This window comes from Polypterus senegalus, chromosome 14 (assembly GCF_016835505.1).
Source record: "Polypterus senegalus isolate Bchr_013 chromosome 14, ASM1683550v1, whole genome shotgun sequence".
Classification (NCBI taxonomy): domain Eukaryota; kingdom Metazoa; phylum Chordata; class Cladistia; order Polypteriformes; family Polypteridae; genus Polypterus; species Polypterus senegalus.
The window spans coordinates 26,148,623-26,176,127 of record NC_053167.1 but is presented as its reverse complement, the minus strand read 5'-3'; the positions used below and the strand labels follow the sequence as shown (position 1 = coordinate 26,176,127).

Sequence of the window (27,505 nt, the reverse complement as noted above, 5' to 3'; positions counted from 1 at the left end):
ATATGGATATTTAGATCCTATCAGTACCAGTTGCTCATGTTTACTGCTATTCTTCAAATAACTAATGATTTACATGTGGCAAGCATCTCTGGACTAGTCACTATTTTGATTATAGTAGACCCAAGTGACAAACATACCATCTCCACCACCTCAACCTCAGCATTGATTCGTAGATGATAAAGGAAGGTGGTTAGGTCTTTTTTCATCTGAATGCTATTGTCATCCATCTGAGCTACTGTGAAGATACGCATCTTGCATTTCCTCCACACCTGTAATACATTTCAAGCAAATATTTTTTAGAATTGTCCATGTACAATTTACTTTTTATCATCAGTATAAAATGGACCGATATGATGGGTAGCTGAGACCTTTAATGTAGATGATAGAATAAAGAATAGCCTAAGATAAAATTAAGTAAAACATACCAGGCTCTACAAGAAACTACCTTGAAAATGAGCTTCAGTTGTATCTAACACTCCTGCATCTTTCACACTAAAGATGCCTTTGGGTATGATTAAATAAATCACAAAAAATGTGATTTTGTTAAATCAAAATGAACAGGGAAAACTTCAATACAAAATTATGAGTTTTATAGGATCGTATCTTTAAAGTGCACCTAGCACAAGGTGCTTTACAATGCACTTAACATAAAATAATTCAGGCTTTCTATAACATACAGTTCAATCTACTGAATGCTACCATAAAATAGTTTTCCATTATGAATGGATTAATCCAATCATTTCAGGGTTAAATAATCAAACATAATGCATAGGCGTGTGTTTCCCAGAAATGATGAACCCTAGAGACTGACAAACCATTGTAATATGCATGTACAGAACGTACTGTACATGCTATTTTTTGAAGTGTTCCTCAACACCCCTCATAATCAACCATTTTTAGGAATGGGTATATGTATTTTGCACTGCAGTTCTTTGTTAACCCTGCCCCTGAGGTCAACGGGCAATAATCATCACAAACTAACTGAAAGCTATTAATTGACGATGTGTTCATTATATAGTGTCATGTGTCATCCTTTGGTGGGATGAAAAAAGTAATATGAAGTAAACATAGCATCATAATGTAATCTCCAAATAAGACAGCGCATATAAAGATGCACATAATTGTACACTTATTGTCTGAATACTTTGTACACTTTTTGAGTATATTGGAACTATATTTTAAGTTATGTAATTAACATGACAACTGGGAAAATTAACTACTAAATTTGGTAGTGCATTTGCAAAAATACAATGGTCTCTAAACGTATAATCATCTTTAAAGGCAAATACAAATGAATTACCAACAATCATGACAGAATGGTATTCAACCTTTAAATATCAGTAAATAATAAACTCTCAGTAACTGTTAGCTGTTGAGCCTTTATAAGATAATGATACAAGACACTTCTACAAAAGAATAATTTCACTTAAATAGTGTATTGAATTTCATCAGGAAAATGATATATGTCAGTCAAATTTTAAACTATTTAAAATTTCCACACAACTGTCATGATATCAGTTTAATATGATCTGTAAGGTATAAGAGGTAACCATTCTAAGATCTATTTAACAATTAATAGGTGGATCAGAGTGCATATAGATTATGAAGGATTAAATGTGCAACTTTAGCTATGACACATTTTGGGAAATATTCACAAGGTTTGATCTTACAATGGTGTTTTCAATGATCTTAGTTCTACAATTCTTTTGAGAAACTCACCAATAATTAACAAAGAACATTTTAGTAATGGTCAGAAAAATGGACCGGATGTGCTGAAGTAGATAGGACAATAGTTTGCATGCCAAAGCTGAGTATTAAAGTTCAAGTTGATCTGCATGTCTTGGGAAGAATATCAAATATTCAAATAACCAGTTTGAATTTCATAGTGTAAAAATAATATTTAAAAAGAAACAGTAAAAGAAGGGGCAACTTGTCCTTCCTATTTGCCAGGTCATCAGTCAAGTTGGTTTCTCACAACCCTTTCTGAAGATCTTGCTGAAGTAAGATTGCGTTTGAAAAGAACAGACCATTCAGCCTAACATGGCCTGCTTCCAAAATATTGTCAAGGTGAGATGTGAACGAGTTCCTCTGCTCAATGTGATTTGATAAACAGGAAACAGACGAAAGTGAACAGCACCCTGGTTAACCTTTTATGGAATGAAAGACTGTACTCTTATGACATTATTTTCCCCATGTAAATGCATTTTTGCTCTTTACTTTGTTTAACAGTTAAAAAAGTCTTTCTTCCCATTAATACTAACACAACTTTGTTGACCCAAAATGCTGATTTTATTGCAGTATATTTCTGAAATTATTTTATTTCCTATGTCTGAATAACGTTTAACCTGTTAATATTTTCACATTTAATTTTTATAGTTTTTATCTGGACTATCCCTAGTTGAAGTGAACATACTAAATGCTCAGATGAATAGGGAATGAGTCTCACCTTATGCTGACGCAGAAGGAAAGGCAACAGCATAAGCATCCCTCCGTCATGTACAATCCACCACACGTCAATGTTGCCCTCCGTGAATCGCTCCTGATTGGATGGGTATGCAGAAATGTTTTTGGGCACCAGCAGAGCTAAGTGTGCAGCAGTGGTCTCTCGCACCAGTTCTGAAATCAGCAGAAAAAGAAGGGTGTTATGAGGAAAAATTGGGTTTAGAAATTCAACAAAATTATGATGAATGATTTCTTAATGTTAATTTAAATAATTGTCCACCCAGATGTTTACTGAACCAGCTTTTCTAGGGAGCTAGAACATAATCTGTTTACAAAAAGTATAATAACTAGCCTAGGATTCTGCTCCATCAAAGGGCATACAATTACAATAGGAAAGTTTACAGCTGACAATCAACCTAAGTGCAGGTCTTTAGATAAGGCAAACAAACCAAAGCCCAATGAAGAAACAATATGCACATTTCATATCAGCGTCAGCTGGAAGTCAAGCTGGAGTTTAAACTCTGTAAGCCTACACTGCTTTTAACAAGATTACTTACATATATATATCAATTCATTCACAAACCTGCTTAAAACCAATTCATCATTGCAGAGACAACGTCAAGTGTCTAGAAATAACCTCAGTGGGTTATGCTTTGGAATATCCACAGCACAAATTTAGAGTCAGTGATCTTGTTAACCAAAGATTTCACCTTCCTCATCACTTTGAAGAAAGAGCCAACTGAAACCTTCTCCTCAGCCGACTCCCCTTCCCAGCCCTGCAACGATGGTATTTCATCTTTAACTCTAAAGGGATTACATGCCATATGCTGGAGTGTGTATGCAATCGTAGGCTCAGTGCCTGATCCTGGGTGTAAACAATTGAACTGCCCTCCGTCTGAGCCACTGAGGTGAAGTGCAGCAATAAAAATATTCCTAGTATGAGCAAAGTATCAATCCTCATTAAGTTTACCTAACTAGCTATACATCACAATCCAAGAATTTAACTTAACTTTAAGTTAAAATTATAGCCAAAAAAACAAAACAAACAACTATAAACACTAAATGCACAAAGCACGTTAAGCAGGCTGCCATCCATAATGGCACTGAAAGTGGATGCCGTACAAGTCTGCAAATTGCATGTAATTTTTAGGCAATTATAAATTTACAACTGTATTTTAGTTCTATTTTTTTCTTGGGCGACTGCATTCCTTTAACGTGGGTAGTGACATACTCCTATGAATTTTACTTTCAGTCACTTGAAATACATTTACTTAAAAATAAATAGGACCTCTGTATCTTCCCACAGCTAAGGGACTCACTTTATGTAAATCCAGCTCTGATTGTGAAAACCGCTGCTACAGAAAAGACATGTTAATTTTCTTTAGCCACCGTCTCTAAGAGAGCTCTGAACCTCTTACTGTTAGGACTCCTGCCACGACTGTTCATGAGGTACAGTATACTCATATGAACATTCACCTATATATGTTTTAGTTGGAATTCTGACTTAATTAAGTACACTGTTATTTGCCAGTTTCTATATTTTGGTATCAATTTGGAAATTACGAAATTGTTTGTTACATGTTTATTGGAATGAAGCAGGCATAAACTGTATGTATTTTACAAGAAGATAACTATGTTTTTTTGTCTTGGTTTTCAGAATTTTCATTCTCAAAATGCAATTTTATTAACCTTCTCCAGGTTTTCTAGTTATAAGCTATTACCTACTAGTGATCTTGCAAGTGGGTCTGACACCGAGATTGCTTTTCTGCATTCAGTTTCATTCAGCATTCAGTATCATCATTCAAATCACATTATGTGATATCACCTACTGTTAAATTCTGCTCCGTACTTGTAAAAGTTTCATTTTGATACTGTATTGAGGATTTGTTCTGTTCTGTGTATTGTATAGTACTGCCCCCCTTCTTTTTGACACCCACTGCACGCCCACCCTACCTGGAAAGGGGTCTCTCTTTGAACTGCCTTTCCCAAGGTTTCTTCGATTTTTGCCCTACAAGGGTTTTTTTGGGGAGTTTTTTCTAGTCTTCTTAGAGTGTCAAGGCTGGGGGGCTGTCAGGAGGCAGGGCCTGTTAAAGCCCATTGCGGCACTTCTTGTGTGATTTTGGGCTATACAAAATTAAATTGTATCATATTGTATTGTATTGTATTTACCTGGGTGTCTATTTTGCCCTTTTCTGATTGTCATCATGAACGTGAATGGGTAAATAATGAAACAGAGTTGAACATCTACAGCTATGTCAAAAATATAAATAATTCTCAATTTCTTAAAAATGTAAATCTCAAACTACTGGACTTTTCAATATGCAAAATAAAGAAAAAAAAAAGTTAATTATACAATCAGATCAATTTTAAGTAAAATGAGTCACTGATTGTGAAACAGGTCGAGGCTGGAACAAAAACCTGCAGCCACAGGGAGACCCCAGGACTGAATGTGACAACCACTGATGCACAGTAGATCATCACAATTCTTATCATATATGGCATCTGTTACTGACTCTTTATTATGAGGGGTATTCAAGCTAAAGTTAGAAAATGGGATTTATGAGAAAATGGAACGAACCTTAACAAAACTGATAATGTCATTTCTCTATGTAGTCTCCTCCCTTCTCAATGCACTTGTGCCACCTGCCTGGAAGTGCATGGGTTCCAGCAGAATAAAAGGTTTTGTCTTGTCCTCACAACCACTTGTGCACCCAAGTTATTGTCGAACACTACATGCTGAGGAGTACTACAGTCAGTAGTGAAAGTAACTGTTTCTTGCTGAAGACCAATGTGAAGCCTGCTATTTGATCCAAGTGGCAGGGACTGCTGTCTCAAGGAGTCCTTTTGCTGCAAGACAATGCCCGCCCACACACTTCTCAAGATGCAGGTCTGCTTAGGATTCCAAGGATTAATAAAATAACAGTGGGAGGTCGAGCTTTTAGTTACAGGGCCCCTAAACTGTGGAATGGTCTTCCTGCTTCCATAAGAGATGTCCCTTCAGTCTCAGCCTTTAAATTTGAAGACTCACTACTTCAGTTTAGCATATCCTGACTAGAGCTGCTGATTAACTGTACAGACTGCATCTCTGTTGTTAGTCATTAGCACTAAAACATAAGTAACATGATAATTATATTTGAATACTAACCCTCACCTATTCTGTTTCTTTTCTCGGTACCCAAATGTGGCAATTGGTGCCATGGCCCACCTGCCAAGTTGTTTGCCTGCCTATGGTAAAGTCATCCCTGATGGAGGATCACAGGAATCATGGGAAAAAGAGGTCCTTTCATCGGAGCAACGTTTCAGCCGTGGCATGGCCAAATGGGGAGGCAACTAGATGGATGAAGTCTCCAGGACTCTAAAAATATCCAAAACTAATTATGTCATATCATCTACTGTTAAACCGTACTTCTAAAATTTTTATTATTATGCTGTATTAAGGAATTGTTCTGTTCTGTGTATTGTATTGTATTGACCCCCTACTTTTGACACGCACTGCACGCCCAACCTACCTGGAAAGGGGTCTCTCTTTGAACTGCCTTTCCCGAGGTTTCTTCCATTTTTCCCTATAAGGTTTTTATTGGGAGTTTTTCCTTGTCTTCTCAGAGAGTCAAGGCTGGGGGGCTGTCAAGAGGCAGGGCCTGTTAAAGCCCATTGCGGCACTTCCTGTGTGATTTTGGGCTATACAAAAATAAACTGTATTGTATTGTATTGCTAAGAATACCAATGCTTGTCTGGAGAAACTGAACTTTGAGGTATTGTCACATCCTCCTTATTCGCCAGATTTGGCACCGTGTCATTTCCACCTTTTTGGACTGCTAAAAAAACATCTAGGTGGTTGTCGATACAAGATAGATGACAATGTGAAGACAGCAGTGCACAAGTGATGGGTGGCACAGTGGTAGCACTGCTGCCTCACAGTAAGGTGACCCTGGTTCACTTCCTGGGTCCTCCCTGCGTGGAGTTTGCGTGTTCTGCATGGGTTTCCTCCAGGAACTCCGGTTTCCTCCCACAGTCCAAAGACGTGCAGGTTAGGTGCATTGGCGATCTTAAATTGTCTCTAGTATGTGCCCTATGGTGGGTTGGTGCCCTGCCTGGGTTTGTTCTTGCATTGCACCCTGTGCTGGCTAGGATTTGCACCAACAGACCCCCATGACCCTGTAGTTAGGATATAGCGGGTTGGAAAATGACTGACTGACTGACATTCAGGACAGACACATTTTCATCAATCGCAAAATTTATCAGAGCTTTACAAAAAAGAAAAAAATAGATACGAGGCCTAATGAGGACAGAATGACATTTAGCTGCTGTGTGAACATGGGGTTAAAACACGTTTCTTCAGACATGAGCTTTTCTATGTCAACAACAGCATCCAAGAAAAGTTAAATGGGTAAAAATGCTAAATGTGTTTAGCATTGGGGGATTGGGAGAGCTGGGACCACCACTGTACAGTATTTATAGGGTCAATTCTCATAATGTAAGCAATGCTACAGACAAAACACACCTCAGAGTGATGCTTAAACAAACAAACAAATAAAAAAAAGTTGAAATAAAAAATGGAATACAAAAAAAGTATCCTGGACCTAGAAAATCATGATCTACTGTAAGTCAAAATCTATATAATTATAGATTACATATATCTTTATGTTTCCTATACAGTCCTACACCCCTTGATTAAAAGGGACAGAAACTTGGCATAGTTGCTCTCTAGAACCATATGGATAAAATAGGCTACTCTGATACCCAAAAGTTGCCTCTGGGGGTCCCAGTGGATGTTTTCTTCCCTGTGTTCTAGAGTATGCACAGCAGTGCCACCTCTTGTCTCAGAGCAAGTGAAACATCTGAACAGACTGAAGCCAGACTAGCAGACAAAATGACTTGAGCTCAGCATTTAACTTTAAATGAAATTGACTGCTTTTCTTCATAATTTAAGCACTATGGACTGTCCTCCTTGAACTAATATGGCAAGTCAGATACAACAGTGTTAATGGTTACAACCCAGCAAGGAGTTACTGGAATCCAATTGGACTCAAAAGAACAAATTCTCAACTCATAGGAGCAGAGAAATTGATGGAGAGGTAGTATGGATGACAGATGGGACAGCTAGCAAGAACAACAGGGTTAAAAACAAATAAACCTTTGCTTTCTTTCCTTAATCATTCTACGAATATACCCGGGCAACCCTGGATACCTCAGCTAGGATACATATAAAACACAAAGAAATATCACAACTGAAGATGCATGAGAATACAGTTTTTCCTTCTACATCCATTTTGTTACCAGTAGAAATTAGAATTGAATTAGGGATATGTAGCCCAAAATAACAGCCAATTTTTTTTAAATAGCATATGTTTTGTTCAATAATCATATAATATTAAAATACAAGCAATTTCAACCATTAACTTAGATCTATCTACAGTAGGCACTCTCACATACCAATGAACCCACGCCAGGTCTGGTGATCTTCAGCTTGTTTCCAGCTCCGTGGCCATCCCACCAGGACAGTGTTGTGCTTCAAGCCTCCAAGACCTCCAGCCTGGATCAGATGGGATAATCCATCCCGTAGGTTAGATGAGATCACAACTTGGCAGAACCCTTTGACCTTCTCAGCTTCCATTAGTCGTCGTAGGGACTGTGGGAAGAAAGACACGATTATTAAACAAATGGCTGTAAAAGTTAAGAGGATTGACACCGTGATCACGTGGTCCTGCTCCCTTGAGTCCAGACCTGCTCAGCCCGCTGTGCCTGCAGGTGGTTGTTCAGGTAGGTCCCTTCCAGCGCTGTGCCCACAATGGTCAGGCCTTTACCCGCCTTCAGCTGATTGGTGAATGAAAGCAATTGAGGGTGTTTGACATTCTGGTCCTGGTCAACATTCACCAAGACCAGGAGCTGAGGCCTGGAGAGCGAAGGAGGAAGAATAAGAGAAACAAAGAAAAAAATAAGAGAAGTCAAGATGAGGGAAATAACCAAACAGAAAATGAGAGAAAGATAAAAAGTGGAAAACAAGAAGAAGAGAAAGCAAAGATATTAAGACAAAGGGGAATTTATCTAAAAATTTGGGGAGAATTCCTAGGAAAGGCTAAGAAATGCTAATATATTAGATCTAAAATAAAAAAAATAGAAAACAAAAAACAGTTGATATGAGGAATGAAAAAGTGACACTGATGTGAAGAGCAATGTTTATTAAAAATGAAAACAAAGTAAGAAAAATGAGATCCTGGCCAATATTAGTAGTTATGGCAAGGATGTCTAGATAGGACAATAATGATGAGAAAAAGAGGAGGAAAAGGGGAGCTAATAATGAAGTAGGTGTTAAGTAAGAGGTGAAGAAGGGAAGAGAAACTAATAAAAACAAGATGGGAGAAACTGATGCAGGTATTAAGAAGCTGAGGAGTGTAATGAGACCTGGAAGGATAACAGAAAAGAAAATAGGTGATGCTATGAGGTAAAGAGAAACATTAAGTAGACCACAACAGTGAGAAGCTCTCTGTCAGTGGGGCATCATGTTAACCACCCAGCATTATGTGTTCAGGCAGAGCTGGATCTTCTTTAAAGTTACCACAGTTATATTCAAGATGCAGTTTATTGCAGTCTTCTTTTTTTAGCACACAATATGGGGGTCTCATATTTATAACCAATGCCATAATCATGTGGATTCATCTATTCTTTGTCTTTTACAATGAGCCAGAAATGAGTTGCCTGGCAATTCTCTTTCCTTTATAAATGTAATTGTTTTTATTCAAAGGGCACACATATTCAGTAAATCTGTATGTAGAGTAAGCCAGCATGCTACACGTTTTAACCATGCAGACAATTGCTTCTCCTTTCCAATTTTGGACCGTTTTCTCCTCATTAATCTGAATAGTATCACTCTCAAATATGGCATCACTCCTCAACTTGACCTTGACATTGCGTGGTATTGCTTCTGTTTGAATATTCCTGGTACAAATAGAAAGACACTTTCACTTGGAGCTGTAATATGGATTTACATATCTTTTTTGTGTTATAAATATTGTTCCCTAGGAGCTTTGAAGCAAACCAGTACTCTTGCTATTTGTGTACATTATTTAATGAGTCTGCCATCCATCACCTCCAGTTCTTGGTGTGAGGAGGTCCTTCTTCTAGCCGCATCAGAGCAAATCGGGCTGCACTGAGGGATATTCCTCTGATTCCATCTCCCCACTCCTTCTCAGCCCTTCAAAGAGAAAAAGTAATTTGTCTTGAGCACTGCTACATCACATATCCCATTAGAAAAATGAGATCCTTAATAAAGATAACATTCTGCATAAAACCTAAGCAAACAATTTCACACTAATGACATACTTATATGACCACACAATATACTGGTTTGTTTGTACACTTTAAATGCACGTTTTTAGTGACATCATTACCATCATTCACATGTTATATCAACTTTCATGGCACAGGGTTCTAGTTGGACAGATCCAATAGAGTCTGTTTCACAGAAATGATCACAGTACATTTATAAAAAGGTGATTAATATGTGACATCAAATGTCATTCTTTTTTTGTTAAGATATGTAAGTGACTTTAAGAGAGGAGCTGATTGATGAGGCACAATTGGCAGAAGCATCAGTGGTGAGGTGTGCTCCAAATTACAATATTTCCATATCAACACCATTTATTTATTTTGCACTTTTTCATATAGTATAACTGCTTGTGCTTTATGAAAAGGAAAAGAAAAAATAAAATTACAAGAATGCAAGACTCTCTAATGGAAGTGAAAAAAAAATGATATTTAATTCAGATGATCTGTAAGTCTGTAATGGCTAAAAAGGTAAAAGTCAGCATTCAATCTGATAACATATACTATGTTCAGATGGCCAGGGAGGAGAGAAGAACAAAACTTCAGCTGGCGAGTAGGTGAAGAAAATATAAACATTTAGGTGGCATTCTACCATACTTAAATTTGACAAATTTATTCATCAATATCTACATACAGCTGATAAACATTCTTCTGACATATATCATCACAGTGGCCAGAACGTTGGCTTGGAAGTGAAAGAGAAAGGGATCAGTGGCTAAAGGCAAATATGGACAAAGGTTTCTTGAAGATGATGTCTTTGCATTGACTAAAAGACACAGGGATAAACCATCAGATATCTCACAGCAATCATCAGCCTAATCTGGGGGCAGAATGCTTAGGCCAATATATAAATATTTGGCAGTATACTGGTGCAAAGAGCATAAATGGGGATGAGGAGTCATTTGGTCAGACAAGCCATTGATCATCTTGTCCTCAACAAGTTCATAAGTGACAAACAAAAGAATTGCACAGTCACGGGTATAATTGTTTCTTTTCCTCACTAAAAGGCTTTGGTATTTTTTACATGCCCTCATTCAACAGCAATCAGGAAATGCTAGAAACTCAAAGCAGTTCAGAGTTTGTTACACAGGAAACACATTTCTATTGTGTTCTTGTCCAACCAGCAGCCATCGAAAATTGCATTGTCTATTGTCAAGTGTAATACAATTACCCCCAATTGTTTTCCTTGCTAAACTTTGGACAGTTGCAAATGGACAAATTAAAGGATAAAAACGTGTTAAAACATTTGTATGTGTTAACAATTTATGGTACCAAAAGTACATGGCCTTAAGGCATGTTTTCTTCTTGTTCACTGCATTTCTTTATGTCATTTCTTTATTTAAGTGAGCAGACAAGACTAGCACTAGCCCACAGAGACAAGAGTTATTTTAAGGCAGGTTTCAGAACGCAAAATGAAAAAACTGGGCAATATGGATAAGTCATCAACAGGTAAAACAAAGTTAAATCACAAACTGGAGTTTGCAACTTGTGCATTGACACAAGAAAGGGCTGAAATACAAACACATAAGGAAACAGCAGAGCAAACATCACAATCCAGAATCACAGCACAGCTTAAAACTACAAAAAGACAGGAGAAGCTAAGAGTATGCTTTCATGACCGAGGCACCTGTAGTTTGATCAAATTTGTGTGTGTACCAGTTGATGTACTAAGGTTTAATTATAGTTTTTCAGATTCCACTATTGATTCATTACAATCATCTGTAGCTCAATTCAAAAGGTCTCGAGGAACTACAATTTCACCCTCTATACAGACATCAGAAGCCAGAAGTTAGGCTCATATAAGCATAATGAAAAGGTTGAGTAATTGCGGTTGCCAGGTAATGGCTTGCTTAGGTGACCAGGCATTCCTTTTCCTGTAACAATCTCATATGTCCGTGTTATTTAGGTATCTTCATTTCTCTTTCAGAAATTTTAGCTTGCCGTGTATTTTAGACACTGCTAATTCCTCACTGAAGGCCTAAATAGCAGACATGTTTGTGTTACTAGCCTAACCTGGCACATTACATTGAACTACGAGTCACCTTGGTTCGGTTCAAGGCAGACAGGGTTAGTCCAAGCATATATCACATAATTGTTACTCCCCACCTCACTTCACAAAACTTCACTTCTTATGAAACACAGGGCCCAGCATCAGCATCTCCAGCTAAGAAAGATCATTTATAGTGATGAACAAAATGATTTGCATGAAACGGAATTTGCTGCAAAACTTAAGTGTTTTTCTTCACAACTAAATTTGCTAAACAAATTGTATTTCATCTGCATCAAGAAAGGCCACATAATAAAGACATTTATTTCCTGTTCGGTAGTGTTTTCCTGCAGTAATTTTGAATATGTCTGCCTGCCATTTAGTAAAATCACCAAAAGTGTGCATATCCTTAACTAGGAAAAGGTGGCTGCTGGGTAAAGAAGGGGGTGTTTGACAATAGTGACTTTCCATGAAAGGAGTTTTCTTATGGAGAAAACAGTAATGTGCTTTATGGTGCATTTTAGTGTGGCTTCATGTAGAAAATAAGGAGCATGTCACATTTTTTAAGAAGCGTACTGCAGTCTGGAAGTGTACCTAGTTGCTTCTGCATACTATTGATCACCCATTGCTAAAAAAGGCAGACCTTGACCCTTCTGTTCAAAGAAATTACATGCCCATCTCCAAGCTTCCATTTCTTGCCAAAATTCTATAAAAAATTGTTGAGTTGCAGCTGGGTGACTTTTTTGAAAATCAGACTATCTTCTAGAAATATTTGCACTGAGATGGCTTTCTTAAAAGAGTCCAATGATCGTCTTATGGCTTCTGATGCTGGCTAAGGGTTCAGTATTAATTTTGTTAGATTTCTGTGCAAGCTCTGACACTGTCAATCACAAGGTCCTTTTAAACAGATTGCATCATTTTGTGGGCATTTCATGTTCAGCCTTGGTCTGATTCTCGCCATAGTGGTGGCTCTGAGGCTAGGTAGCTGCACTGGCAATCAGAAGGTTGCCGGTTCAAATCCCGTACTGTAAATGCCAAAAGGGACTGTACTCTGTTGGGCCCTTGAGCAAGGCCTTTAACCTACAATTGCTGAGTGCTTTGAGTAGTGAGAAAAGCACTATATAAATGCAAATAAGCATTATCTAACTGAATGAAGTTTTTCCATCTGACTTGGTGAGTACACTTCTGGCAGTGCCTTGTTGTCACACGGTATGCCACAATGATCTGTCCTTGGGCGCCTTTTAGTTCTGTATTACATTTTGCCCTTAGTTCAGAATATTAGTTTGCCGTCCCACCTTAAACTGCTTCTTAAATCCCTTCACACCTCTCCCAGCGCCTTTGTCTTCTAAATGTGCTGATAAAGAGAAGCTCGGAATTCCATCCCCCACCAATTTAGATTGAGTATCTGGGAGTGAAGTGGAGTTTTAGTATCACACGCATTTCATGTCTGTTCCGTTTCTACAGTATCATGAAGTCCAAATAGCATTTATTCAAAAATATAACTGCTGGTCACGAGTTCGATCCTGTGCTCCTCCGTTTTGAGAAGTAAACTGCTCTTAGTCTTACTGTTTTAAAATAAAAGCATACATTTGATTTCAGATGTTTTTTTTTTTTAATTCACTTTTCATTCTCTCAGTCGCGTTCAGAATCATTTTTGCATACTAACGCCAAACACCCTACTCTTACAGCAACATAAATAAAACTGAATGCCCGGGTGGGGGCGTTAGTATGCAATTCATTATATAATATAGCAACCCTGTGTAATGGAAACCACAGCATAGAGAGAAGTTGATTTGAATAAAAGTGCACTTTTGTTATACTTTACACCAATATATGTTCCTGGGTTGAGGGTGTTTGGCTGTTGGTATGCTTTTATTTTAAAACAGGAAGTTAATAGTTGGTCATCTACCAGGTATTTACTTTTAAACACACAGAAGACTGAGGTTTTGATCTTAGTCACTCCTGATTTGCACCCTGTCATTAGTCAAAGGATTGTGAAGATCTCTACTTCCACTCAAACATGTCTTTGTAACCTGGGTGCCATTTCTGATCAGTCCGTTGCCTTTGATGTGCATGTCAGGTCTCTCAGTTGTTGTTTTAGTTTTCTAAAACACTTCTCTAAGCTTAAAACTTTGGTTACTAAAACTCATGTCACATAAGATTAATTTTCCAATGATTTTCAGTTGAGGCCTTCATTTACATAATCTTAGCCAGTTTACCCCCTTGAATACAGTCGATTAATGTGACATACCCAATGACTGAGATCAACAAGTCTGTGACTAGTTAGGCTAAAAACAAAACAGGTTTGATTTTCTCGTTAGTCAGAAGGTCAAGTTATTAATGCAGGTTAGCTGACAAGCGCATAAACCAATGAATGCTCATCCAGAAGTACAATGCTTTGACTGTAGTGACAAGGAATAAGGAATACCCACATTTTGAACCTCATAAATGGAAAGGAAGCTTGTTTGTCTGATGTCTTGTGCTTTGTTTACTAAACTTGAATGGAAAAAAGAAATAAAGGGCAGAGTCTGCAGCTAAACCTGCTGCAGCTGTTAACTATTCACTCTGTTAGGGAGCACGCTATTGGCTGTCAGAAAAAGTGGTGTGTTTGACTCCACTGCATGATTGGTACTCATTTGGTAAATGTAACATGGGGTTTATAGATGAATACGTGACAAAAAAGTTGCGTCATTTGACACTTGCTAAACATGGAGATGAAAATTCTTGTCAATGCTTTTAGCTCACCTGGCCTAGACTATTGCAATTCATTTTTTATATCCATTTTCCAGCCCGCTGAATCTGAACACAGGGTCACATCCCAGCCAACACAGGGCACAAGGCAGGAACCAATCCTGGGCAGGGTGCCAACCCACCGCAGGACACACACTAGGGCCAATTTAGAATCGCCAATCCACCTAACCTGCATGTATTTGGACTGTGGGAGGAAACCCACGCAGACACAGGAAGAACATGCAACCTCCACGCAGGGAGGACTCGGGAAGCGAACCAGGGTCTCCTAACTGCGAGGCAGCAGCGCTACCACTGCGCCACCGTGCCGCCCCATTTTTTACATGTTTGAGTAAATTTTCCTTGACCCATCTGCAAACTATACAAAATGTAGCTGCCAGGCTTTTAACTAGATCCAAATGGAGGTCTCATATTACACCAACTTTATCATCTCTCCACAAGCTGCTACTAGAATTCATTTTAAAATCTTGTTTCTCACTTATGGAGTCCATGGCCAGGCACCCCAGTACATTAGTGAACTTGTGCAGCCTCACAATGCTGGTTGAACTCTTATGCTGCATTCCATGTACCATGGAAGTCGGATATTGAAGCTGGGAATGATGTGACACCTGAGTTGAATGTGTTCAAGTAATACATTTGAAAAGCCAATCTCGATGCCTCTAAGAAAAACTCTGTTGTTCTTGCTTTTTCAGGATAAATATCAGTTGATAGCAATGCATTACGTGTGTTATTTTGCAAAAGGCCCACAGATAGAAGTTGGACAGTACTGTGTCTATGATTGATTTAATAAATCAAAAATAGACAGAAGTGCAAATAAACAGTATAATACTATAGCACTCACTAAAGTTTGTCATATACATCGCTGTTTTCGATTGACATCATAATCTGAAGTAGGACAAACTCTGACCTGACAGACAAGGCCAGTTTCCAACCTGGAAATGTAACTTTAGTGGGCATGCCAGTTGAAAATTCTGACGAGGAACTCAAAAATTTCCGACTTCAAAATTCATAATTAATTAAATCTGGGAAACAGGGTCTCCTATTTGTACCATATACCAGACAGCAGCTACATATGGTGATCATGCTTTTCATTTTTTGTACTGAGGCTATGGGATTTCCCCCAAATCCAGTGTCAGGCTCATTCCATTGAGACAGTCTAAGGTCAGAACAAGACACACTTTTTTCGACACGCCTTTGGGTACTGTTTCTGTGAGTCATGCTGTTCTGTTTTGTTCATCTATGGATTCTACTGTCCATTTCTTTGATGTATCACTGCTTTTCTCTATGTATGTTTTTAACTGTATGTAAAAACACATTACTTTGTATCCTTTGTCTATGAAAGGCACTTTATAATCATTTTTTCATTTCATTTTACTTACTCCTTCGTGGTGATATGAAAGAAACAGAACTGATTTAACTGGTGTGTTACGTATTACATGCTTTATGCAGCTACAGAAAAGAACACAGATAAACACAGAAGTGTGAATGAATCTTTAGGAGGCAGTGTTCTTTGTTTTTCTTATACCGAAAAAAGCCTTTATGCTGCTCCAAACTATGCAGTGAGTTTTGCATTTCTCAAACAGAAATTGCTTGCATAACAAATTTTAGTGAAACTATATGAAAATCAAATTGTCTTGTTTCACTCATCACTAATCATTTATAAAATATATTTTTGTAGACTATAGTTCATTGGTCAGTTACACTGTCAGTAACATGGCTGAATAGTTTTGATATAAAATGTTTGACTTTGGTATTAGTAGTATGTGAGGTTTTCTGTTTTATGTTGTCATTGTTGGTCTGATGTGAAGAATGCTGTCTAAAGTGTACAATGAACGTGGAGTATATGACCTGAGTGACAGTGCTTGGCCTCTTTCTAGTTCTATGGAGTTGTCTGGTGTGTGGCCAGCACTAATGATAATAGCTGAATGGTTTAACACTGGCATTTTTATAGAAAAAACAAATATGTGAAAAAAATGTAATTAACTATACAGTATAATTCATTATTGTATGGGGGAATGAGCCTTGAACAGTTTTTGTTTCTTTTATGAAGCCTTCCCTGCTGTGTTCTGGATTTAGGTGGGAAGTATGCCTGGGGTAGTATATCTATCAAAATGACACTCAGGTATCTGAAGACTAGTTGAGGATGGCCATCAACCTTGCATGGAGCAGAAGGACAAAAGCTTGCTTGATCTTGTTTGTCGACATGTTTACAGTGTAACGGCCGACCCCTTTCCCAGCCGGCAGCTACACCTCCAAGACCTGTGGCCTGGATAATTTACTGAAGTTGAATCTAAATATCAAGCCGTACCTCTAACAAATGAAACTTTTCCTCACAATCAACGGTGTAAATATAAGCAGAAAAGCAGATATGTAAAATTAAACTGATTAATTGTATTTAAATGAAACAATAACAAGAAATATGCAAAAGAAATAGAAAATATTATATATATATATATATGTAACCCTCCACCTCAGCAACAACGTGACACCACCATATATAAATACAACAAAACCTCCCTTGCCCCTGTAACATAACAAACAACGAATAACAACAATGAATGATAAACGGAATGAATGATCATGAATTATAATCCGGTTATAAAAACTGTCCTGCAGACGGATGACTGTACGAGAGATAAGTGAGTTGTTTGAATTTCCCGGCAAATGGAGCAATCTCACTGTGATTCCTTGGCGCGTGGTGGATGATGATCCGACCCCAGGGTTTCTGCAGATGAGGGATGGAAGACAGTCCGGCGGAATGAAAAACAAACTAGGGTGAAAGCGCGATGTGAAAAACAGCAGGTAAGTCGATTCGTGGTTCTGAAAAAATTCTTTCTCCTCTTCTCTCTCCTGTTTGTTTCCTCCTGATTGCTTAAATAGTCCTGTGCTGGATGTAATTGATTGATAGTTAACAGGTGTTTTCCAGGTTTGGGGCTGCGGTTTCCTTCCATCATCCGTCCCCCTTTGTATTTACGGGGACGACATTTACTGACGCACACAAACAGCAAACGGGACGATGGAACCAAGACGCACTCAGTACTAACATTTGACACTATTACCATGTAGCCCCGAGCTTGGACTCAAGATCGTTGTAGCATTTTGGGTTTTAAACAGGAGAAAAGAAAAAAGTTACTGCAGGGATAACTGGCTCGTGACAGTCACATGTTTGTAATAATACTGCATTATGATTGGCACTTCCTTTAGTTTTCAGAATTTATAAAATGTGTTTTTTTTCCACCCACTAATAACAAATGTGAGCTGTCATGGGACTGTTGCTGAAACTAGATGTGTGCTGACCCCTGTCCTGCCTCATTTCCCCTAATTCTATCCTTCTTGGCCCTGTATTGGACACCAGAGGCTTGGAATTTAGCATGTGAGTCACCATTAACATAATCATGACTATTGTATCTATTTTCTTATCTAGGTTTCCTAAAATATCCTAAAATAGCCTCCTAAATGACATATGCCAGAAGCATTTTTATGTTAGTCCACTGGATTTCTCTTTCTTTAGAATTCGAATGAGAAGTTTTAGTTTTCTGTTATTGCCATGTGTTTATGTTCCTTATTGCTAATTTTGCAGAGGGGTGCAGAGTGTAGCTTTGCATGAGGTGCTTTCAGTCTGGAGCTTACATGTGCTCAATATGTTCTCATAATTAATAGGTATGCTGGTTTCCTCCTAAGACTCAATGAATGTCTTAATGACTCTAAATTTGCTCAATTTCAATGAATGTCATATGACAGGTGCATGAATCTTACCCAGAGCTTTTCCTGACAACTTTTCGGGAAAGAAAGGTCAGGTATCGGACATATGGACAGATCATGTCTGATTGGGTGATTTACCTGCACCCTAAACCAGTTCTTAGTGGAAAGTGTTATAAAAAAGTTTTCCTCACTTACCCACGATATTCGATGTATTTGTAGATGCAACCAGCGATAACCATGGCAACAATGGCATAGTACCAGGAACAGATAAACATAAGTGACAGACATAAGCTCATACCCAGGAACGACAGAGTCCTGAAGGAAAAAAGACAAGAAAGCAGATATTAAATATTTGCCACTGATCCTGTTTTTTTTGAATCCCTGACTTTTTCGCTTTCCTTACTGGTTCATCAGAGATAGTTTCCCAAACACATTATAATCTTTCACAGAATTACTCCAAAATGTCTAAATATGATCTTAACACAAAATCAAAATTCAATGTGTATCTCAATTCAGGTACAGTCCAGGTATTCCTTCTGTAAACCCCTGTTGTCGGTCTTGCTTTGATTTTCCACTTCCATACCCAACACATTTACATTAGTATGTACAAAAAGTACTTCAGAGATTAATAACTGATTTTAAAAATAATTTTCCAAAATCTGATAAATTAATATGGTAGATAATGTAAGACTTGCCAGATAAGGAAGAAAGATGTTATGAGGTAATGTTGTTCTCCATGCTAAACATGGCACTGGAAAATGTTTACATTTTGTTTGTTGGTGAGAATTTTACTGTAGCTCAGTGGATCTCAACCTGTGGGGCGGGCCACCCTAGGGGGGCACGAAGTAACAAAAAGGGGGGCGCGAAGATGTGAAAAAAAGAAAACAAGAATCAAAAATATGAAAAAAACATCTGTTGAAACCAAAACAAATTAACTTAAACTACATTCTGATACTAGAACAATAAATACAGAGTTAGATAAATGTCGATAAAAGTTAAGTAGGTATAATAAAATATGCATCTACATTTCAAAAAAATGTTAGGGGGGGGGCGATTAAATCTGTTATGAAAACTCAGGTCGCAAATACTGAAAGGTTGAGAAACGCTGCCCTATAAATATTTGATATATTTTTTTTTTTTACCGTGTCCTGTTTGGCTGTGAAGCAATCAGAATTGATGTCTGAATGCTGGCGACTAGCCTTTCAGTTTTTCTCTCAGGTGGAGCGTTACAGCTTCTGCTGACGTCATGCCTGATACCAAAACTTTATTGAAAATATTTTCAGATGTTTTTAAGATTCGAACCGGACACGGAGACAAAAGTGGAAGAAAAAGAAGAGAGAGAAGGAAGAGATGGAAGTAAAGGGGGAAGGGGGGGTTTTCGTATAGAATAAACAATAAATGAACCAGAGTCCGCTTCTAGACCTGCAGAAAGAGAGGGGAAAAAAAAAAAACCACAAGACAAAAACATTGCTGCATCAGCTACATGAAGATATATAAAAGTAAAAATGTTTGCTGACAATCATACAGTAATTATTACTAAGGCATTTAGGGCCAACCACAACCTTATGTCATGTGCTGAAGATGTCCAAGTCATACTTATGAAATCACCATGTGAGCACCTGTGTGCGTACGCACGCTTGTATGTGTAAGGTTTCTCTATAGGAGCATCCAATAGTGAGTGTGAAGGGCCACAGACCTGCCCCCAAAAACGTGCGGAAGATGGAGGGAGTTCCAAGCCCAGTGATCCAGAGGTCACCCCAGAGCGCGGAGACCCCAGGGAGGCCGTCACCAGAGAAGCCCCAACCCCCACTCGAGAGGCGCAGAGGATCAACCCGGGGGGCCACAACCAGCAGCCGGCAGAGTCCTGGGAGATATCAACAGCAAGCCCTCAGGCCCGCCCACAGCCGCTCACCCCAGAGTCGGCCGGGCCCGGAACCCAGCAGCCCGGGACCCAAGGGCGACCCACCCCGTCGAGGACCCAACAGAGCCCAGGGAACCAGATCTCACCAGGCAGCCACCGGGAGCAACCAGACAGATGCTTAAGGCAGGGGGAGGGTAGGCAAAGATGTTGTAGTATTGCCAGATGTCCAAAACCCCACCTGACATATACAGTCACACACAAACACAGTCATACACTCCCTCCCTCATGCTCTCACATACACATACAACCCAAGACTTACAAGGATGTACGCCAGACACCCATTCACACTCCCCATACACACCCTACTAACTCTGGTCCCAGTGCTGGCGTACCTGAGGTACAACCATTCCCGGACGCCAGAGCTAGCCCCGATCCGCAGGGGTAATAGTGAGCAGGCACCCCCGTCCAACGCAGAGCAAAGCAACCCATCACTCCAGACCACAGGCAGACGGCCAGCTCCCACTCCTAGCCTCCAGCCCCGAGCAGCTAACTGAGAACAGAGGTGTAATAAGACCTCTAGTCTCCCTCCGCCTGCTCTAATGTAATGTTGGTGTGCATATATTTTTACAATTGGAACACAAGCAGGGTCACAGAGAGAGACACAGGGGAGAAATGAACTGAATAAGGTGTCGTAGTCAAACTGTGTATTGACATTAAACTGGAATCTTCTTAATGCCATAAAGCATATTGATATTGCAATCTGTAGATATTAATATATAAAAAAAATAACTTGAGAACAAAGGAGAAATAATTTTGGACAAAACCCTTAGTGTATACTTCCTTTTAAAGGTGCACTGCAGTATGGACATGAATGTAGACAAGCTCTGCCCTGCTGAATGCCTATATAACTTATAGTGCCTATGCCTACAAAATAACAGTAACTGCTTTTATGTCCTTAAAGTTTAACAGCTGTGGTAGTTTATCCAAATCTCACTCTATTATTTTATAAAATTGTTACCTAGAACTGCAGCAGAAAATGGAAAACATACATATCAACATACTGCACTATTGTACCATATATATAGTATAGTACTTTTGTTTTTTTTTGTTATAGTTAAAGCATATTTTGTTTTATCCTGTAAATATCCATCACTGTTTGTTTTTTTTTTTTTACAAATAAACCAGTAGTCATTATTTTATAAGGTACAAAGAAACACCATCCCATGGTTATTATTTTACTGTAGCTCAGTGGATCTCAACCTGTGAAACGGGCACCCCTAGGGGGGGTGCAAAATAACAAAAAGGGGGACGCGAAGATGTGAAAAAAAGAAAACAAGAATCAAAAATATGAAATAAACATCTGTTGAAACCAAAACAAATTAACTTAAACTACATTCTTATACTAGAACAATCAATATAGAGTTAGATAAATGTCGATAAAAGTTTAGTAGGTATAATAAAATATGCATCTGCATTTCAAAAAAATGTTAGGCGGGTGCGATTAAAATTGTTATGAAAACTCGGGTTGCAAATACTTAAAGGTTGAGAAACGCTGCTGTAGCCTGTACACAAGACAATAATGATCCTTTAAAGATATAAAATGATGAATGAAGCTATACTTCAGTTCAGTATTAGTGAGTGAATGTCTGTCTTTGTGATAGACTGGCACACCACTGAAGTTTGGTTCCTGCCTTGTGCTCACTGCAGACAGGAAAGGCTCTGGTCCTCTGCTACCTAAACTTAGAATTATCAGGTCAAGAAATGGATGAAAGAATGGTTGATAATCTCCAGACAACACTCTTTATGTTGTAGTAGACTTCTGTTTACCAGTTGCTGCCATTTTTGTCATCCTGTAAGAAATTATAGACACCATGGTGGTGTAGTGATTAGTGTTTCTGCCTCATACAACCCCTGTGACTGCTTGTTCTATCTGTGTGGGTTTTCTTCTGGATACTCTGTGCTTCATACTAAATTTCTAAAGATGTGCAGGTTTGTAATAATTGGTGACTCTATGTGAGTGAGGGTGGGTATAGTCTGTGTTGTTTGTCATCTTGTGTCTAGTATAGTCAGGATGGGCTCCAGTCTCCCACAGTCCCTGAAATGAATTATATATGCATGTGTAGAAAACTTAATTGAGTTAACTAAATGTGCACTTCCAGTTTTAAATAATTTACCACATCAACTAATTGATATTAGACAAAATGAACTTTGTTATAGCCTGGATACATTTGATCTGCATAAACAATTTATCTACACCTAAACACTTACAAACAAGGAATGGATTATTTCTGGAATAATTTGAAGCAAAATAAGAATAAGAAAAAAGTAATGAACACATTTGAGTCTTGGATGTGAGGAACTATTTTAGCCTGTAAAACTCTACATTCTACAGACTGCTCGGATCTGTTTTTGAAGGGTATAGGCTATTTTTAGTGTATGTGTCATTGTTTGAATCTACCTGTAGGGGGTGCTGCAGGACAGCCAATATGGTGAGACACCATCTTCTTTTTGTGATAAACAGCTAAGTAATCTAACTAAGTTTTGGTTCAAGAAACGACTAAGCACCTTTGTTTGCAGCTAAGATATGTTGTCTAAGCAATGGAGGTGCATTATCTATCTATCTATCTATCTATCTATCTATCTATCTATCTATCTATCTATCTATCTATCTATTATGTTATAAAGCTCCTTTCGTATCTATCTATCTATCTATCTATCTATCTATCTATCTATCTATCTATCTATCTATCTATCTATCTATCTATCTGTAATAATATAACAGCTCATACTGACTTTGAGTACTTCAAAGTTAGCAAATAGTGCTACACCATAGCGACAGTGTACCACCAATTCATCTCTGAAGGAAATGCCTTACCAGTGGTAGTATTTGAATCGGGGTCTCCAGTTAGGGGTCCGAAGAAGTGTCTGCAAGGCACAGGCAAGGTTTACAAACATATAACACATCAGAAAGAACCTGGAGACAAAACAAGACAAGCAATTAATGCAGGAAGTTCCATGTCAGATATACACTTCTTAAAATAGGCAAACAGATTTCTGCATTTTCTTTCTTTTGAGGAACAAAATAATATTAAAAATAGAAATTTATACCACAAAAGATGCATAATCTGCATCCTCTATTTAGCTCATTCTAGAAGAAGGGTGCACAATTAAAGGCACCCAAGTCCAGCCCTTTTTAATTAGTACATAACCACATAAAACTTCATACTGAGTGATATTTCAGGTCGGAATGAATGTGACTGTTGTCTCAGTGGAACAATGAAGGGGAAACAGGGGACAAAAAGACAACAGGAAAAATAGAATGACTGCCCGCCCACCATTATTTTACCATGAGGCGAGTGTAGTTTGTGCCCCCCTGCCTATAAAGCATCCTATAATTTACAATTGAGGTTTTGTGAAGCCTGTGTACTTACATGGAAAGAATAGGTGCCACAGCATCCAGAGAGGCAATGAGGATCCCAATTTCACAAATAGAGGCAGTTAGGAGCAAAGCCCAGGTTGGCTCGCCATTTGCTTTACCATGGCCAAATACCTGAAATAAAAGCAAACAAGGTGGCAATGTGAGATAAGACTGCATCAGCTTATCGGAGGTCTAAAGGGAATCAGATTACATTTATAGATGGACTAGGAATCACACAGTGTAGAATATGAGAAGGACCAAACTCTACATAAAAAGTATTCCTTTTCACACTCCGCAACCCTGTTTATCTGGCACCTACAGCAGTATACTGCACAGTACAATAAATGGCAACTTCTGGTGTTTTCTATTACAGATTCCAGGAGATGGAAACATCATGTCACCTGAGCTTATGAGGATTAAAAGAGACACAAGGAGGTGAGGTTATGGCTACCTGAAGTATAACAAATCAGTCTGTTCACTACTCAGCCCAGAAGTACAACAGTGACTCCAGCAGGCATCCTCCTACAAACCCCTCTATCTGTCCACCACTATATAAGGTCCTCCAGGCCATTCTCCCATTGTCTTTTGACTGGGTAATGAGATCTTTTGCTACACCAACTCTGACATCTATAGTATTTTGTTTTGGCAGCAGGTTAGTGCACCCATAAACGCCAGTCAAATTTATGAACATGGGATCTTTTTTCCCATTTGGAACACTAGCCCTTTTCACATTTCCTGTTCTTATTATGAAATAGAGGAAGCATCAAAATTCAGAATGTGACTTCAAAAGTAAGAAAAAGACTGAAATTGGTGAATGTACTGTAGCTATCTAGCATAACCTAAATGAACTGTGAATCCTTTTAATATGATTTCATATTTTAAGTGAATTTATTTCAGAAGTGCTCTTTGAATAAGAAAGACTCTGGAGCTTTCAAGGTAAAGTTCCTATTTGAAAGATAATCTGTTGACACACATTTGCATCAGTGGATCACCCTCCAGGCTCATCAAAGGTATGTACTACCACCCCTGATCAAGAGGTGGCACTGTTGCAAACCATATCCTCTTCTGTTCCCTCCATAGAGCTGAGAAGACACACAGTGAGGGCATTTGACTCCACCCCTTATGGTTCCCAAGCAATACATCCCGAGGTCACTGGAAAGAGGCATCACTCGATAAAAGAGCTCCTAAGTGACTAAACAGGCATTGCAAGCCAGGAGAGAATTCTCAATATTGAGAAAACCTTATTCTGTTCATCTCTAATACCATCGAGGGATTTTTTTTGTTTATTGTTTTTATTTATTAAATGTCACCAACTGTGTTGGAGGCCCAACATTTCGTTTTGTGGACCTGCAGTATTTCCCTTGACCACACTGTCTTGAATATGGCACCATAGAATGGTGATGTTTTGCATACTTCTCAGACATGCAAGTAAGAATTTCACTCTTTACTCTGCACATGCAGCCGAATATTTGAACTTGAACTTAGAACAAAATAAAATGGATTGTCACTGTGTTAATCCCAGAGATAAATGTGTACTTTGGATCCCATGCTCATCACCAGAGTAGCACTGAACATCCTTCTCGCCTGCTATCCTAAACCACTGAATTCTGACAATGTGTGGTTATTTACACCTCTCCAAAGAATTCTGCAGTCAGGAGTTTCTCTAAAACGTTTGTGACTCTAATCATCTTCTGCTTTCTTCATGTGCTCCCTGTTACATAACCAACAATCCAAGGGGGGGAGTCAGAACTGATCAAACTCCCCTTATGTGACACTGCATGTGGTGCCTCAGTATAATGGCAGCTTCTTGTGTTTTTTGACACCTTTCTTCTCTGCTTAGCACAGTAGTCCAAAAATGATGAACAAAGTTATCTTGGAAGAAATACTATCTGGTATGTACCTATTGAACTATAATGATGTTATCTCTTTATTTTTTTTAACTTGAAAAAATCTATTTTTTTGGATTTGAAGTCACGACTTGACTTTTACTTTTCATTTTTTAAAGGCTGCAATATAAGTTTAATGATCAGTTGGGGGTTTTAGAGGTCAAGTAATCAATTGGTTATATTGGCTTTCAAATTAAAAGTGATTTTAAGTTAGTTAAAAACAGCAACATTCTCTTGCAACATTATTTTTGTTTCAGTGTGGGTGCCATTTTTGTGTGCCCCGTTGTTTTCTTATTTGCCAGAAGGTTGCCTTTAGACGATCAGGAGTGTGCAACTTGTCACGTCAATGCTGTGATGATATAAAAGGTCAGTTTAGCACACCTCCCTGTTTGTCCAAGTACAGTAAGTGGATACAACTCAGAAGTCTCTAGAATTATTTTCTGTACATTACTTTGATTTCTATTATTCTCTGTTTTGACCACATCCTTCAACTTGTGTTTCGACTCACTCTATGTACATTTCTTGGTTTTTGACTCTCATACTTCACCCCCGATGACAACTTTGGTTTCTACAAATTACAATTATTTTCTGGATTATCTATCTTACAGTTTTTGACGATGGTGATTACACTTCTGTTCTCTATTTCATGATTCCATCTTTATTTCTAACTGCTGTTGTTTTGTCCAGTCCATATGGGTATTTTGTTTGGTGCACTTGAATATATATTGTGTTTAGTCATGAGAGTTTTTATAGCTACATTTGTTGTCTAATACAATTTTTTGTTTTGTTGTTAGGACGTTGCCATTTTTGATACTGTTATCAAGATGCTGGACTGAAATTTTATTGTAGCACTCCAAAATTGTGCAAAGCTCTCAAAAAGACACCTCTGTATCTAGTTTAGAATTTAAGGCTGATAGTCTCTCTGCTAGCAATGTTTTGACTTTGATATACAACATATACTGTAGGTGCTTGAAGAGGATGTCATAATAAGATGTACATGGGGATCATGTGACTGCTGCACCATGCTGTCGCCATGGAAACGAGACATGACAATTCAAAAAATAAATAAGACAAAATGCAGAAAACACAAAATACAAAATGGTGGAACAAAGTCACATACATAAAAAAATATTATTTTTAAATCAAAATGAAATGGGTAAAAAAAGAAAACCCCTGTGTAAAAAAATCATAATATATAGAAGGCAGAGTTCAACCTGCTTCGACTCTACTAACTGAAGTTCTGGTTCAGCAGCTAGAATCTTCATGATTTCGTGAGTTGTCAGATGACCCTACAGTTTGCTGTCCCTTGCATAACTTTAAGAGTGACCACCTTAAATCCTTACTGAAGCCAAGGAGACTTTTTGCCATCAAAGGGCAATCTTTGGGACCTAACCTCCTCGTGTTGTCAGAATGTACTTGAGTTCTTATTGTACCAAAATGTAGTGTCCACTTTCTACCAGGATGCTCCAGCATCTTTACTGCTGAACTGAACTCTTCACACTAACAGGAAACGGACTTAACCTTTTCTACAGGACTGCAGTGCTGGAGCTGCCTGCTAAACACGGGGACACTGATTTTTTAAACTTTCTGAATTGCTTGGACCCCTGTATAACCTGAAGGACCTCAGAAGCCCTTGGTATCTCAAACCATGTGTAGTTATCTGATTGACATAAACAAAACGTTTACAGTGTACATTGATAGGTTAAACGTTTATGAGAAAATATAAAGATCCATCACAGCTATCAATATAATAAATTCCTTCACTCTGTTACACCGTTTCATACCCGAGGGTCCCCTTGTGACCCCAGTTTGAGGGTTGAAGCTCTATGAATCTTTAAGTGTGTAATAAGGACTACTTTCTCACCAAGAGGTGTAATACTATATTTCTTCTATAGTTTTTATTATTCTATACTTCTTCTTTTACATAGTCATATCTGAACATGGGTCAGGAAGAGCTATGGCTTAAATTGTGTGTCAGATATTCGACTTGAAAAAATATTCAAAAATGTGTTAGGAAATGGAAAAAGTGATTTGGAAAGAAAAGAAGTTTACCAGAGCATAAAGTGAAGCTGGTTATTACACATTATGCATGAAAAGGTTTAAGCTTGGAGAAAAAGTCTTTATGGGAGTCACACTTG

The 27,505-nt window shown here is 38.3% G+C and overlaps 1 protein-coding gene across 2 annotated transcripts in view; it reads right to left on the bottom strand.

Annotated features, from left to right (window-relative positions):
- slc12a5a (solute carrier family 12 member 5a) overlaps positions 1–27,505 on the bottom strand; it is an 820,727-nt gene that overhangs the window by 15,773 nt on the left and 777,449 nt on the right. For both annotated transcript variants that reach the window (XM_039735849.1, XM_039735850.1), the window contains exons 13-20: positions 23,495–23,613; positions 22,939–23,037; positions 18,398–18,517; positions 9,530–9,634; positions 8,167–8,335; positions 7,876–8,071; positions 2,447–2,616; positions 138–269 (exon numbers count right to left, since the gene is read on the bottom strand). In XM_039735849.1, the coding sequence (XP_039591783.1) occupies positions 138–269; positions 2,447–2,616; positions 7,876–8,071; positions 8,167–8,335; positions 9,530–9,634; positions 18,398–18,517; positions 22,939–23,037; positions 23,495–23,613 (1,110 nt within the window). The remainder of the gene's footprint in view (positions 1–137; positions 270–2,446; positions 2,617–7,875; positions 8,072–8,166; positions 8,336–9,529; positions 9,635–18,397; positions 18,518–22,938; positions 23,038–23,494; positions 23,614–27,505) is intronic.